Source organism: Dama dama, chromosome 13, assembly GCF_033118175.1.
Source record: "Dama dama isolate Ldn47 chromosome 13, ASM3311817v1, whole genome shotgun sequence".
Classification (NCBI taxonomy): domain Eukaryota; kingdom Metazoa; phylum Chordata; class Mammalia; order Artiodactyla; family Cervidae; genus Dama; species Dama dama.
In genome coordinates, this window is record NC_083693.1 from 27541880 (window position 1) to 27557320 (window position 15441).

At 45.4% G+C, this 15441-nt stretch overlaps 1 protein-coding gene across 3 annotated transcripts in view; it reads right to left on the reverse strand.

Annotated features, from left to right (window-relative positions):
- Window positions 1-15441, reverse strand: part of NTRK3 (neurotrophic receptor tyrosine kinase 3) — a 409774-nt gene that overhangs the window by 41240 nt on the left and 353093 nt on the right. For all 3 annotated transcript variants that reach the window (XM_061158653.1, XM_061158655.1, XM_061158654.1), the window contains exons 15-16: window positions 9816-9988; window positions 6529-6772 (exon numbers count right to left, since the gene is read on the reverse strand). In XM_061158653.1, the coding sequence (XP_061014636.1) occupies window positions 6529-6772; window positions 9816-9988 (417 nt within the window). The remainder of the gene's footprint in view (window positions 1-6528; window positions 6773-9815; window positions 9989-15441) is intronic.

Consider the following 15441-nt stretch of genomic DNA (forward strand, 5'->3'; position numbering starts at 1 on the left):
CCAGGCCCTGGCCTTGAGTTCACCTTTCTCAGCTCCACTGATTCCGATGGCTTCTCTTCCATACTCCACTGCTACCACCACGGCCAATAGCCTTATTGCCTCTCCCCTGGACCAGGGCCACATCCAGCCCTAGTGGCCTCAGGTCCCACGGGTCTCTCCTACATGCCATTGCCTGATGGCTCATCCTCACATAGCCTTATTTACACTAAAGCAGATGACAAATTCCCAAGACTGTCCTGCAGCTACCCATGTCAGAACAGTTGGCCTTTCAAGAGCTGCCACCGTGGTCCCACCCTTTATGAACATTTCCTTCCCTGTATCTTTCATATACCTTAAGTTTGGCTGGTTGAGTGATACACTGTTCTAGATCCCTCTCTCAGTTTGCCGATTTCCAAGCCATATTCATTCCTCCTAAAATTCAACCCACTGACTGTCTCAAGATCCAAATCATCCATCTAATTAGATGGGCTTTTGAAATTGGTCATCCTATTGCATTATGGTGGAATTACAAATTTTCCTCCTGTTTTATATTCCCTAAGGAAATTCTTTTTTTTTTTTTTTTTTAATTTTTTGTTTTGGCCCCCTGTGTGGCATGTGGGATCTTAGTTCCAGGACTGGGGATTGAACCAGAGACCCCTGCAGTGGAAGTGCAGTCTTAACCACTGGGCCTCTGGGAAATCCCGCTCTACGAAAATTTAATTCCCGTGGGAATAAAGATTGCATTCTCTTCATCCTTGCACATAGGGAATTGTACTGAATCCTGTCTCTAACACATGGACCTCCTCAATGGCTATGGGATTTGGCACAAGGGGAAATAAACCAGCATGGACAAGTTTAGCAAATGCACATGGTGGATTAATCATCCGAAGGCTGTAGAAATGTTCTAACACTGACTTGTTGTTGAGGAATCTCAAAGCCTTGAAGACATCACCAACCCTCATCAAGGCTTAGCTATAAAATGAAGGCTAACAACGTCTGACCTCTTACTTAACCTGGAAGGTCTTAGAAGACCCTCTTATTTTCCTGGCATAGCACTAAGAGGCTAGTGAGAAAGTGCAAAGCTCCACAATCAGCATGTGTAAAATGAGCTGGTATGGGTGGGAGGGCTTACGAGATAGGGTGGGGAGGCATGAGGTGGGAGAATCAGATGGGATTCAAGAGCAGAGTCATTCATCCACTGATTCCTTGCTGCTACCATTCTGGTTGTCACCTCTGTCACTATTAAGTGTAGCTGGAATACATAAGATCTACTCTAGATCTTATCTAGGGAGCCCAGGACCTCCCTGGTGATCCAATAGTTAACAATCTGCCTGTCAATGCAGGGAACAGGGTTTGATGCCTCATCTGGGAAGATCCCACATGCCACAGAACAACTAAGCCCAGGTACAGCTACTGAACCTGTGCTCCAGAGCCCATGAGCTGAAACTATTGAGTCCACATGTTGCAAATACTGAAGCCTCCATACCCTAGAGCATATGCTCTGCAACAAGAGAAGCCACTGCAATAAGAAGCTCGTGCATTGCAATTAGAAAGAAGCCCTGGCTTACAACAAAAGAGAAAGTCCATGCGGCAATGAAGACCCAGCACAGCCAAAAATAAACAAATAAAATTAACTGGGGAGCCTGCTGACTGGGTCCTGACACCCAGCTCTGCAGAGCATGGAAGCCCCCCCACCCTTCCAAAAGTGATGCCTATTCAGGTTCCTCTTGGTCTGGCCTCATCCACTTCCTGCACTCTCAATTTCCACTCTGACATCATTCATGCATTAGTTCATATTTTTACTGGGTGTCTGCCAAGTTCCAGGTCCTGTGCCAGGCACAGAGGATGGGAGAGTGGACAGGAAGGCACTCTCCTGTGCCTCCGGTTCAGTAAGATTGGAGCACCAAGCCCCTCCACCACCGCTCTTCCTGTTTCAACATACCATCTCCCTTCCAAATCAAAACATCTGAAAATACTTCTTTTCTGGAAACCCCAACCTCCTCTTCTTCTAGGACTTTCTTAATTCCAGACTTGACTCCTCAACTTGTAGTGTTGTCTGAAACTCTGAGAAAGATATAATGGTACTCAAAACCCACCCTTGTCAAAGCCTATTTAAAGGCAATCTCAGAAGTGGCTGAGCCAGTGACCCATCAAGGAAAAGGGATCTGTCATGGGGCACAGTCTTAAGAAGAGAGAACAAATCGCTCTGGCACTCACTCTGGGGCAGAGTTGTTTGTTTTTCTCTCTCTAAATGTGTAACAGGAAATTAGGCAGTTCACCTTTGTGCATCACTTTCATATCATGTGTACACGAGCCAGATGGCACCTCTTTGTGTTAAGAAATTTAAAAGGAAAGAATAGAAGAAGGAGTTTATCTTCACTTCCTCTGCCCTCCTAAACACATCCTGGAATCTACACTGAGCAGGGGAGCACACACATACACACACAAACTCACACACACTCCATGCACACACCAGAGTGATATGCATGTAGCTGTGTAAGGCAGGCTTCCCAGGTGGCTCAGTGGTAAAGACCCCGCCTGCTGATGCAGAGATGTGGGTTTCATCCCTGGGTCAGGAAGATGCCCTGTAGAATGGAATGGCAACCTGCTCCAGTATGCTTGCCTGCAGAATTCCATGGACAGAGGAGCCTGGTGGTCTACAGTCCATGGGGTCGCAAAGAGCAGGACACTACTGAAGCGACTTAGCACACATGCATGAAGCTGTGTTAGGCACCAGAAACCAGCAAACTACTAGCCCCGGTAGATTTCAGTAATGTAAGTAGCCCAGAGGTGCAAACCCGTCCTGGGGGTCAGCTAACAAGAGACAGTCCTTCAGTGTTCTTGCTATCTAATAAATCACCACCTTCCCCAGGAGTCTCAGCTGGTGTACCAAACAAAACAAAACAAAAAATCTTTCACAAATCACCTAAGACTTGGCTCTAAGATTTGGCTCTAAGATTCATGAGCAGGACCTATGAACACTGACCAGAAGAACAGGCAAGTACTGATGACCCAGTATTACTGGTTAAGTTGAAACCTTGGGAGGGAAATTTTCCCTGCGTGGTCAACATAAAGACCTGCTCCTTCAGGGAAGCGGTGCTATCCCAGTTTATTTTCCAGAGGTCAGGAGAGCCTTATCTCTGACCCAAAAATTACACCTGGAAGTAAGATTATCCCTGAGGTTCTCCTGCCTTGGGTGTGATGGGAACTAAGGAAAACAAACAATAATTTATCCAGTTAGAAGTGTATTCCAGGCTCTTTATGCATATTAACTTGCTGAACATCAAAAACAACTCAATTGAGAGACTATGTTTGTCCTCGTTTGAAAAATGGGACGATTACATAAAGGTTTCAGAAAAACACATTGAGGTTCCATGGCGGCTAATGGCCGTGTTAGGTTGTGAACACAGGTAAGACTGCACCCAACACAGACCTCCTTTGTCACCTTGATGTCATCCAATACGAATAATAAGACTTCCTGGTTTATTACTGATGTGACCTCAGGCAAGTCTTTTATTTTACAGAAGTGGGAGTGGGGCCGTGTTCACATTAGAGCATTGTGAGCCTCTGAAATGAACATGAAGAAGTGATACAGCTGATCTTTGAATATGGAGAGTATAATATCTACCCACCATCAGTGGAGTATGTAGCTCTCTGATGGAGCACTGTGTTTTGACTGCAATGTTGCTGTTATTTAGTCACTAAGTCGTGTCTGACTTTTGGGACCCCATGGACTGTAGCCCACCAGGTTCCTCCGTCCATGGGATTGCCTAGGCAAGAACACTGGAGTGGGTCACCATTTCCTCCTCTGAGGGATCTTCCCAACCCAGGGATAGAACCTAAGTCTCCTGAATTGTCAGGTAGCGCTAGAGGTAAAGAACCTGCCTGCCAATGCAGGAGACATAACAGATGCGAGTTTGATCCCTGGGTTGGGAGGATACCCTGGAGAAGGGAATGGCAACCCATTGCAGTACTCTTACCTGGAAAATCCCATGGACAGAGGAGCCGGGAGGGCTACACACCATAGGGTCTCAAAGCATTGGACACAACTGAAGCGCCTTAGCCCACAGGAGCCACTGAGGAAGCCCTTTGATTGCAATAACTCTCCTTTTTTTATTTCATACTTCCTTGGGATCCTACATTTTCAAGCCAGCTGGCCTCTGCTTCCCTGCCTTAGCCCTCATGAAAAGGGAACTGTGGCTGCCTAGTATAAGAACATTTTCCCATCTCACTCCCTTCCTTGAATTCCAACCTGCCCTAGAGCCCACAGAAGTGAGATAGATTTACTTCTTGTAACTCTCCCAGGAGTAGAGTGATAGTTCACAACTTTTTAAGCTAGGGCAAAGCCAGATCATTTGGAAATGGGATCTTTTCTTTCTCTCTCTCTCTCTCTCTCTTTTAAATCAGAACGGAGAAATATTAAGTGCACTTCTTAAAGCAAGTCTGAAAGCTGAGTTTGCACACACGCTGTTCAGATACTGTTTCTCAAGATCCTGGTAAAGCCAGCGGAGACCAGATTGGTCTAATCAAACATCCGCCCCACACAGAAAAACAATGATCCGTCCCTAGCTTTTATCAACACCAATATAAATCTGAGCTCAGCCAGACAGGCCAGCAAACCCCATTACACAGAGTGCAGAGGCAATTAAATGGTGCCAGCTCCAGCTAGACTCAAGAAATCTATGACCCATGGTCCCTTGGTAACCACACCAATGCTTCTCTTGGAAACAACTGGAAAAAATTGGTCTAGATGCTAAAGAAAGACTCCACTTTGATATTTCCTGGCAGGACTGCCCTGCCCATCAGTCTGTGCCTACCACTACATCATGCTTCTTTTTCCAAATCTAGGGATGCTAAGACTGGGCAGGTGGCTAGATAGAAGAAGGGTTTCTTCTATCAGCAGAAGGTAGCTTTCTGCTGACATTCTACCTTCCCTACTATTTGATCTACTTTGCTTTATATCCTCATGATTGTATATCATCTGCCATCTTTCAGTTATACCATGAACATGTCAATTTTTAGGCACAAAAGGAGTTTCTCAAATATTCCATTTTTTTCTAGGTTATGGCTAAAATAAAGCATCTTCATTGCTATATTTAAAATGGATAACCAACAAGGACCTACTGTCTAGCATAGGGAACTCTGCTCAACGTTACATTGCAGCCTGGATGGGAGGGGAGTTTGGGGGAGAATGGGTACATGTATAATGTGTGGCTGAGTCCCTTTGCTGTCCACCTGAAACTATGACAACATTGTTCATTGGTTATGCCTCAATACAAAATTCAAAGTTAAAAAGAAGTAAGATAAAGTGTTTTGAATGATCCATTATAATGTCTGGGTAATGTTTTTTAGGCAAAGCCATCATGAGCATCAAGACAGAGTTGATTTGCAGATGCCAGTCCCAAACTCCCAGCCTCCTGACCCACCGTGCTCAGGCCAAAAAGACTATCCCGTCCGGGCCCTTTAATTCACAATATGATCATTCATTCTCTACCAAGGAGATGAGGGAAATCGCTGCCTTGTCTCTCGACCTCTAAAATATTGTACCATCCTCTCCTTATATACCATCCAAACTCCTCATCCATTCAAAGTCCCTAAAGTAAATCCCCCATGTATTTTAAGCATCTGACTCTCTAATCAATATGCAGAAGTTATTGTATCTCTGTATACAGGTTGCACCCATATTTCTCCTTTTGGGAAAAATGCCACTCATGCCCACTCATCCTTTGCCTGGCAATAATAACATTGTCAGAACCACTCCATGATACATGGGAAGAAGATTCTCAAATATTAAAGGGGAAAATGGGGGGGCTAAGTAATAGGCATATATTTATACCTATTAATATAAAGTAGAAAACTGTATAGAAGTAAAGCTGAATGTGATGTCTCCTCTCACCATCAAACAGCTTCTCCTAAGGCCCATTTGCAACTGTCTCCAAAGTTGGCAATAAGAATCTGCTTCCTTCACTCATCTTTCCTATACCATTTGGATAATTCTGCTCAGCAATACACTAACCATTTTCATCCTTTATGTTGGTTTCTGCCTTCTCATTGAGATCTATCTTTGCAAACAAGCCTATATGGTCACCAGATAATATTAAAGAACAATAATGTGCTGTGGGTGAGGCTGGGTAGGGAACCGCATTGAAAGATGTTAAAATGTAGCATCAAGTTGAGCTTGTCCACGTGTGCATTGAGGGATATATATATATATATATGCATATATATGTGTATATATATGTATATATTGGTATCTGTTTACATGAAGAATGAGTACTGATGGACGTAAGAACACAGTGCATATGTCATTGCAATGTAAGGATATAGCCGAGTATTCCTATCCAGGTGGAAGGGATGAGTAAGCTATCAAGAGAATAATTGACAGGTATGTAGAGATGCAGGCGTGGCCAAAGGATAAGCATCAAGTGTATACCTGGGCACAGGAGTGTATGCATGTGCTCCAGAGTAACAGGGTTAATGGACAACGACAAAGACATGTGAGCGAGGTGCTAGCTGGGCCATGGATGCTGCATCTGGAGAAGCCCTTACCCTGTAGTAGTCGGTGCTGTAGACGTCTCTGGACATGCCGAAGTCTCCGATCTTCACCAGCAGGTTGGCTCCAACCAGGCAGTTCCTGGTGGCCAGGTCGCGATGCACAAAGTGCTGGGAGGCCAGGTACACCATGCCAGAGGCGATCTGACTGGCAATGTGGAGCATCTGGGAGAGCCCCAGCTCGCCTTTCGCCTGGCGTGGTTGCCCATCCACAAGGATCATCGCATCTGGCCCATGGGCCCTGTTGGGGGGGAGGGTAGGAGGAGAAGGGAGGGAGCAGAGAGAGTTCAAATCGAGGAGAAATGCCTTCTTGATTCCCTCATCTCTGAAATGCATCACAGAGATGAATGAAATCTCTTTTCTCAGCCTCCTTGTGGCCTATTTCTATCTACCCCAAATTCCATTATGTGAGCCTGATCAGGGTGAAATATGACAATTAAGATTCCCGACTAAGAAGACGGCAGATTCGCTTTAATGAATCAAGGGGTGAACGTACTCTTTTGGATATTTTACTGCCATCCAGGGGCTTCCCAGTTCCTTCATGTCTACTATAGAGTAATTAATAAAACGATAATTAACACTTACATAACCCTGACTATGTTCCATGCACAGCTCTATGTACCTGTAATGTACAGGTACATTAAATTAAATCCCTTAATCTTCCCCCCTCTCCCAATTTTGAGATAAGGAAACTGAGGTCCATCATCTGGCCAAAGTCTCGCAGTGGCCGCATGGGTGCCACGTGACTATGGAGGAGACTTTTAAACTTGAAGCATTCAGGGGGCTTGTTAAAGAGATTCCTGAGCCCCGCCCCCTATGACTCTGATTGGCTGGGTAGAGCTCTTTCAGGCGCATTTCCTGCAAGCTCTCAGTAATGACGCTTCCAGTAGTGATACAGTCCACACTGTGGGTAGCACTACTCCAGTCTACACTCCTAATCTCCCCACTCACCTGCCAGGGACCAGGCAACTTCTGTGGATGGCAGGACAGGAAGAAGAGAGCCTGTGACCCTAGGCAAAGACCTGGGGAGCCACAGCACCCACTGCATCCCAAATCATGGCCCAGACTTGCTATCCAAATACCTTGCCCTGTCATATCAGTCACTTTTAGTGTTCATCTTTTCTCCAGAAAGCCCAGTGAGCCGTAACCACGCCCAGGCCCTTATTTATGAAGTTGTGAGCCAAAGAGCCCCACTGTACAGAGAAGCCTTGGCCTGTTTTACTGCTTCTCCAATTTCCACTGAAAGGCACCGTTAAATATAAACACGTTCATTTTATTATCTCCTGTGGACTCTGCCTCCCTTGTGCCTCTAGAGGAGAGCAACTGCATTAGCTCAGGAGGAAGATGGACCAGCAGACAAGCTCCATTCCGGTTTACTGGAAGAATGAATGCACTGGAGCCCCTAAAACCCACCAAATGGGAGATGCGAGAGCAAGAAGGACCTTCTCCCCTCTTTTTCTTCCTCTTCCTCTTCCCATAGAGTGGGCATGACAGGGGCACAGAGCAGCACTCAGGACCTCTCTTTAGCCTTGCTGGTGGGGCTGCTTAGGGCTGAAGGCACCATTGAATCAATGCAGAGGGTTTGATGGGAAAATGGAACATGTCCCTTGACTTCAGGGGAATGAAGGCACAGGAAGAGGAAGATCTCAAGTACTGAGAAAAGATGCTGTTTGTCTTAGAAACTATCATGGTTCACAGTTCTGATAAAATAATATTGCAATAATTTTAATTGTAGCTACCATTGACTGAACACTTGTCCAGGCTTTACACAAATATAGTCATTGAATACTCATAACAACAAACATGTGAAGCAGTTATGAATAGTCCTGTTTTCCAGGAGAGACTTAAGAGTTAACAACTTGTTCTAGGTTACATCACCAAGATATACCCAGGACATGAACCCAAGTCTGTCTCATGCTAAGGACTCAGTTCTTCAGGAAAGGAGTAAATTTCACTGTGAAACCAAGTTTAGGAGGTTTAGAATATTCTATAGAAACTTTCAAATCCTCTAGGGCCAGTTTTAGAAACCTGATACCCACCCTTTCCATTCCTTCTTCAAAGCACAGCACCCATTTGAATGTCCCACTTCAAGGAGATGCTCATCAGGTTTAGGGGAGTGTGCTAGAGTTTACCATAAGCCACACATGAGCTCTGGAAATCTCATTCTCAGCAGCAGAACTCAAAAGTTGGCTGTGCAAAGACCACACCCTAAAAGCATCCAGGGCCTGAGTGTTCAATGTGTTTTCTGAGACCCTGGATCTCACTCTCACACGTGCCTGCTCCCTCCACTTCTGGGCAGCAATTGGAGACAGCAGGTGTGGTAGGCAGAGAAATGCTAACTCTGCTCTATTGGTGAGATGCTATCTTCTCTGGGGAAGGTAGATTTCACACCTTCCCAACCCCCACTTGTAACTCCATCCAGCACTTCTGACTGGGGTTCTAGTCTCTTAGAAGCTCCATCAAGAGCCTCTCAAAATCCAAATGATCTTGCTCCAGGCTTGGGGAAACCCTTTTTACAAAAAAATCCAATCCTCATAGAACAGTGCCAGCTGGCAGGACTTTCTATTAATGGAAATGCTCTGTACCACACTGTCCAATATGGTAGCCACTAGTCACATGTGGCTACTGGGTACTTGAAGTGTGGCTGGAGAGACAGAGGAATTTTTACATTTTACTTAAATTTAGTCATTGTAGATTTAAATTTAAATATCCATATATGGCTACTGTACTGGAGAGCACAGTTCTAAATTTATCTGGGGGAAAATCTGCCCTTTTTTTCAACCATCTGTCTCCCCATGAGTTTGTAACCTCGTCCTTTCTTCTTCATCATCAAAAAGTCTCTGACAAGGAGGCTTTCAGGAGGTGTGGTAGGGACTAGTCTCACTTTGCAAGTGAGAACATAAGACATAAAGTCAGAAAGCTATTCAGAACATCAGGGGAAAGACTGGCCCTTTAGAATCTTAAAGTTGGAAGTTACACACTGGCAGTCCCTCTGGGCTCCCTCCTTGGAGCCATTCCAGACCTCACCTTTCTTCTCAGTCTACCTGAGAATCGGGAAGAAGAGTGCAGGTTGCTTTTCATAGCATCCTCAACTTCCCTCCCTAGAAATCAGGGGCAAAGGCCCATATCCAATTGCTCAGCAGGTAACATAGAAGAATGAAAGGCTGCTTCTCATTTCTAACCCCCAGACTGAAGTGTTCGCAGGAGCAATGGGACTTCTGGCTCCAGAGAGAACCCTAGGGGTTCAGTGAGGATGACAGGAGGAGGTGGCTGTCCTGGTATACCTGAGGAACTTGTTCAGGTCTCCATGCTTCATGTACTCAAAGACCATGATGAGGGGGTCCCCATCACCGCACACCCCGTAGAACTTGACGATGTGCTCATGCTGCAGGTTGGTGAGCAGCTCGGCTTCCCTCTGGAAATCCTTCCGGGCTGCCAGGGTCGGATCCTTCAGGGCCTGGAAACAACATGGGACATTGGTTATTAGCAACTAGAGGGCGGGCGCTTGTCTATTTCCTTCTTGGGAAGAAAGCTGGTGCCCATCTTAAACACAATGCTGATCCCCAGCAAGTAAGATCTTAATCGAGCTTCAAAGACCACGAGGCTAAATCACAAAGGCCAGGCCTGACTCCTGCTTCCTTCAGCATTGTGAACCTTACAGAAACAGAAGCCAACTTTCTGATACCTATGTCACATCCACCAGCTAGGAAGCCCTAGGCTTCCTCTGAGATAAGTTTGAATGACAGAGAAGGGAGGGAGCTGGGAGGTGGGATACCTGACAACCCCCATCCCTGAGATTTCCTTGAAGAATTGGTCTCACAATTAAAAGAAACGGTGGGGAAACCACTGTCCCCAATTGTTTTAACTTTGCAAATTAGCCTATACCCACAGCCCATCCGAAATCAGGCTGACAACATAATTAAGTTTCCTTACTCTTTCTATTCCTTGATTTTAGATTGTGAAGAAGTGAATATTTATAGAGAAACAAAGGGGCTTCCCAGGTGGTGCTAGCAGTAAAGAACCCTCATGCCAATGCAGGAGACATAAGAGATGGGGGTTCAATCCCTGGAGGGGGAGGGGGAAGATCCCCTGGAGGAGAGCATGGTAACCCAGTCCAGCAGCCTTGCCTGGAGAATCCCATGGACAGAGGAGCCTGGTGGGCTATAGTCCGTGGGGTCAAAAGAGTCAGACACGTCTGAAGCAACTTAGCACACATGCATGCACATGAACACCTTGGCTTCTATAAAGGCATTTGCGTCCTCCTTGTAGATGGAAGCATTGAGGGATAAGGGAGACTACAGCTGTGGGAATGGCATTCAATGGGCAAAAGCCCCAGGACCCAGCCAGGAGTAGGGCCTGGGGCAGACCTGGCCTACCCCAGGAAGTCCCAGGGTAGGATGGGATGGTGGGCAGCTGGTGGCCACAGAAATGTCACACCTTGGCCCATTTTGGAAAACCTGGTATGCAGGGAAAGCACTAGACCAGGCCCCTTGCCCTGGGACCCAGGAAGATAAATGGAAGCGCAATGATCCAAAGGATTACCCGGGGACTTCCCTAGTGGTCCTGTTTGTGGTTAAGACTTCGACTTCCAATGCAGGGGGCGTGGGTTTGATCCCTGGTTAGGGAGTTAGTTTTGCCATGTCTCATGGCAAAAAAAACAAAACATAAAATAGAAGCAATGTGGTAACAAATTCAATAAAGACTTTAAAAAAAAAAAAGTTTTTCAGTGAATGTGGACTTTCTAAAACCAGAAGGGAAGGGTGAGACCAGAACACATCCAAGGGACCTTGAATAGGGCACTGCCCTGGGGGTGCAGCCATGTTGGCCATGGTGAATAATGAACTGTGAAGGGGAGGGACATTTCTGCAGGAGGAGCCGCCTGGGCAGGTGTGTTCACATATGCCTTCAGCCTTCCTTCCCCTCCCCATGAGGTCAGAAGGCAAATGGAGCCAAAAATCCACTTGCTTCAACTGACAAAGTTTAGGAACCCCAAGAGACAGGACACGAGGCAATGAAGGAATGGGTGTGCACTTCACATGTCATTTTCAGGGTAGTGAGAATCTAACAGGAGATTGGTTTTCATTCCCTCTGCCAGTTTATGGCCTTTTCTGGTTATTTAGGCAGGCTAAGTTCCTCCATCGATGATGCTACTATTGAAAAGCCTCCCTAGCCAGACATCTTTTTCTTGCCACGGCAACCCCCATTAGCTGAAATCCACGGGGGTGCCTTGGCTTACAGTGCTGCAGGAATGTGAATGTGTGAAAATTGTATCAAGGGGGCCCATCAAACCTCCATCAGTCATTAGCATACATTAGAGATGATGGGCTCACAACTTTAAAAGGGCCCTAGATATCATCATTGGTTGCCACCTGTTCACTTCTGATGTTGGAAAAACTGACTCTCCATCCTGTTTGGGGATCAGCACACATTCACACATCTTAGATGACAGAAGCTAAGAGTTTAACTAGACCACAGTAATCTCTTGGTGCTGGGCTTCATTGATGTCTCCAAGTTCAATGGCAGTGCCTCTGGGGCCATGGTCTCTCAGCCAGCGATCAAGGCCCGCTCCAAAGTCAACAAGCACCACCCTTCCTTCTTTTCCACACTTGGAGTTTTCACCAAAAATCTGTTGGAGTAAATGATCCTAATGTTGACCACAGTATTGGAAGTCACTTCATACAGCTTTCCCATTTTATGGGTGAGAAAACTGAGGTCCATAACAGGGAAGTGATTTGCCAAAGATCATTCAAGATGTAATAGCTTGAGCATGAAGTCCAGGATACATTCCTGTCCAGTTCACCTGCTTGAGTTAATTTATCAGATCAATTAAGTCAGTGGGCAGGTCCCCAGGGGAATGAAGGGCATAGAAATTAAAAGCTGTGAAAGGGCAGAGGAGAGGGTCGGGAAAGGTGAAGAGTGTGGGCTGCCAGCAGAATGAAGGGGTCTGACAAGGATGCCAGGCTTAGAGGGCGGGCCAAGGTCAAAGGGAAATGGGAGGGCCCCTGGTCCATTGCTGATTTTTACCAGCTCTTATCTCATGTGCTTTCTGCTTCACCTCTGGCTGCCTTCTCAGAAAAGCTACCTGATACTAAAGGCATCAGTTGCCTTGGGTTCACATCCAACCAGAACAAAGAGGTATGCAAAGCTTTTTTGGTACAGAAGAAGGCAGAGAGTTGTGGTGACAGGAAACCTCTCTCCGTGACCCAGGTTCTGAGCTGCATGAGCTAGGGTGTGGGTATGTATAGGATGACTGCCAGTGTTTTATTTATTTTCATGAAGCATAAGAAGAGGGGGAGAAAAGGAACCCAGCATGGGTGGGATGGGAGAATACGAAGATTTATGTGAACCCTGGATTTATGAGAGGGAAAAGTAGATAAAATTTGGGGCCAGCCAAATGGCCACTCTCCATCTCTGTAAATCATTCTCTCGCACAGTCCGGACGCCAATGGCAGCCATTGGATATTTCCGTTCTCAGCTCTTGAGCAGTGCCAGCCAGCATCCCTAAGGCCGGCGCCCTACGCCACAGGGCAGACAGGAGTTACACATTTGGGAGATGGGGCACAAGGCAACTGCTGTCTCTCTTAGTTTTCCTACACCTCTTCTTCTGCCAGTTCTTTCTCCACCTTCATGATGGGCTTTCCAGCTCTCCCAGATTAAACCTGAAGTTCCTGTGTAATTGGCAAGGGGTCTGTTTTGGCAACTGGAGTCCAGAGCTGCAAGTGGCCCAGGTCCCAAGGGGTTGACACAACTGGGACAGAGATGCCAGGAGAGGAATCTTGAGGAGGAAAATCAGTTCAGAGACTCTCGTGTGCCTCTCAGTATCTTCTTCAAAGCTGGAAAACTTCATGATGGGTCACTCACCAGCCAGGGGCATGGGAGGGAGCAGGGGTTCCTTGCTGCTGCCAACTGTTGGTTCAGGGAGACAGGGCTGCCAAGGAGTCCCTGAAGCCAGGCAGATGGCTGGCTAGACCCTTCCTGTAGTATCCATAGTGCAATGAGAAGAGCTGGAATTTTCCCTTCCTAGCTCCTTCTTCCCCACCCCCACCCCCCACCACCAAATCTGAAGACGTTTGCTTTTCCAGTCTCCCATCTATGTACATCAAGTCGCATGTTCACTCCCAGCTCTGGGTGTCAGTGGTCCTGTTAGTTGGATAGGAGGGAAGCCATCTCCTAGATGGCCAGAACATTCAAAGTTCTCAACACTTCTCAACACCTTCAGAGTCATTTCACATCATCTTTTCCAGTCTAAGGGTTTTGTTACTTTCCATTTCCTTTTTCTTTTATTAGAGTGGAGATATTTCAATTTCAAAATTTATTAATATACTGAAACACATTTTATTACATGTGAAGAGCTACACATATCCCTAGACACTAGAGCTTAGTTGTACTTTTTTTTTTTAATTTTAAATAAGTCAAATCACACATGTATCCATGCATATATAATATATTTCTGTATCTGTCTTTTTTCTTTCAACACTGTTTTTGAGATTCTTCCAAGTTGCTGCATGTAGCTATAGTTCATTCATTTTCCTTGTTGAAGAGTTTCCCACTGAAAGACTATACCACATTTATTTGTCTGTGCTGCTACTGATGGACACTGGGGTTGTTTCCAGCTTTGAGCTATTATAAAGGATGCTTATGAACATTCTTAAACATATCTCTCCATAGATAAATAGGCAATTAGATAGATAGAGGTGAGATAGAGAAATCAACAGATATAGATGATAGATATATACATAGGTAGGTAGGTAGAGAGACTAGATAAATAGATTAGAGAGATGCATACATTAGATAGAAGATACAGGTGAGACAGATTAACAGATATAGATGATAGATACATAGTTCAGTCAGTCAGTCAGTCAGTTCAGTTGCTCAGTCATGTCTGACTCTTTGCGACCCCATGAACCACAGCACTCCAGGCCTCCCTGTCCATCACCAACTCCCAGAGTCCACCCAAACCCATGTCCATTGAGTTGGTGAAGCCATCCAACCATCTCATCTCATCCTCTATCATCCCCTTCTCCTCCTGCCCTCAATCTTTCCCAGCATCAGGGTCTTTTCAAATGAGTCATCTCTTCGCATCAGGGTCTTTCACATCAGTGGTCAAAGTATTGGAGTTTCAGCTTCAACATCAGTCCTTCCAATGAACACCCAGGACTGATCTCCTTTAGCATGGACTGGTTGGATCTCCTTGCAGTCCAAGGGACTCTCAAGAGTCTTCTCCAACACCACAGTTCAAAAGCATCAGTTCTTTGGCACTCAGCTTTCTTTATAGTCCAAACTCTCACATCCATACATGACCACTGGAAAAACCATAGCCTTGACTAGACGGACCTTTTTTGACAAAGTAATGTCTCTGCTTTTCAATATGCTGTCTAGGTTGGTCATAACTTTCCTTCCAAGGAGTAAGTGTCTTTTAATTTTATGGCACATAGTTAGGAAGTTATATGGATGGATAGATAGATAACCTGTCAGGTCTAGACCTAGAGTGCAAATGCTGAGTCACACAGATGCTAATGTTCTAAAATACCAAACTGTTCCTCAAAACAATTAGACCACTTTATACTTTCACCAGAGTATGAAATTTGCAAATGCTCCATATCCTTGTTAGCACTTTGTTTTGTCACTGCTACTTAGCCATTCTGCTTCACGTACCGTGGTATCTCACGCTGGTTCAATTTGCATTTTTCTGATGATGAATAATGCTGGACACCTTTCTCGTATTCTTATCAGCTATTTGTCAGAGGAAACTCTTTTGAGCAAGTCTATTGCTTGTCAAATAACTATTTAAAGGTGGCACCACCTATTTAAAAATATCAAAAATTTAAAATGCTTCTAATGTCACTCTTACACCACACATATATACAAATCACACTGCTTTGTTCTGCACTCTTTTTCTTTCATGGGTAT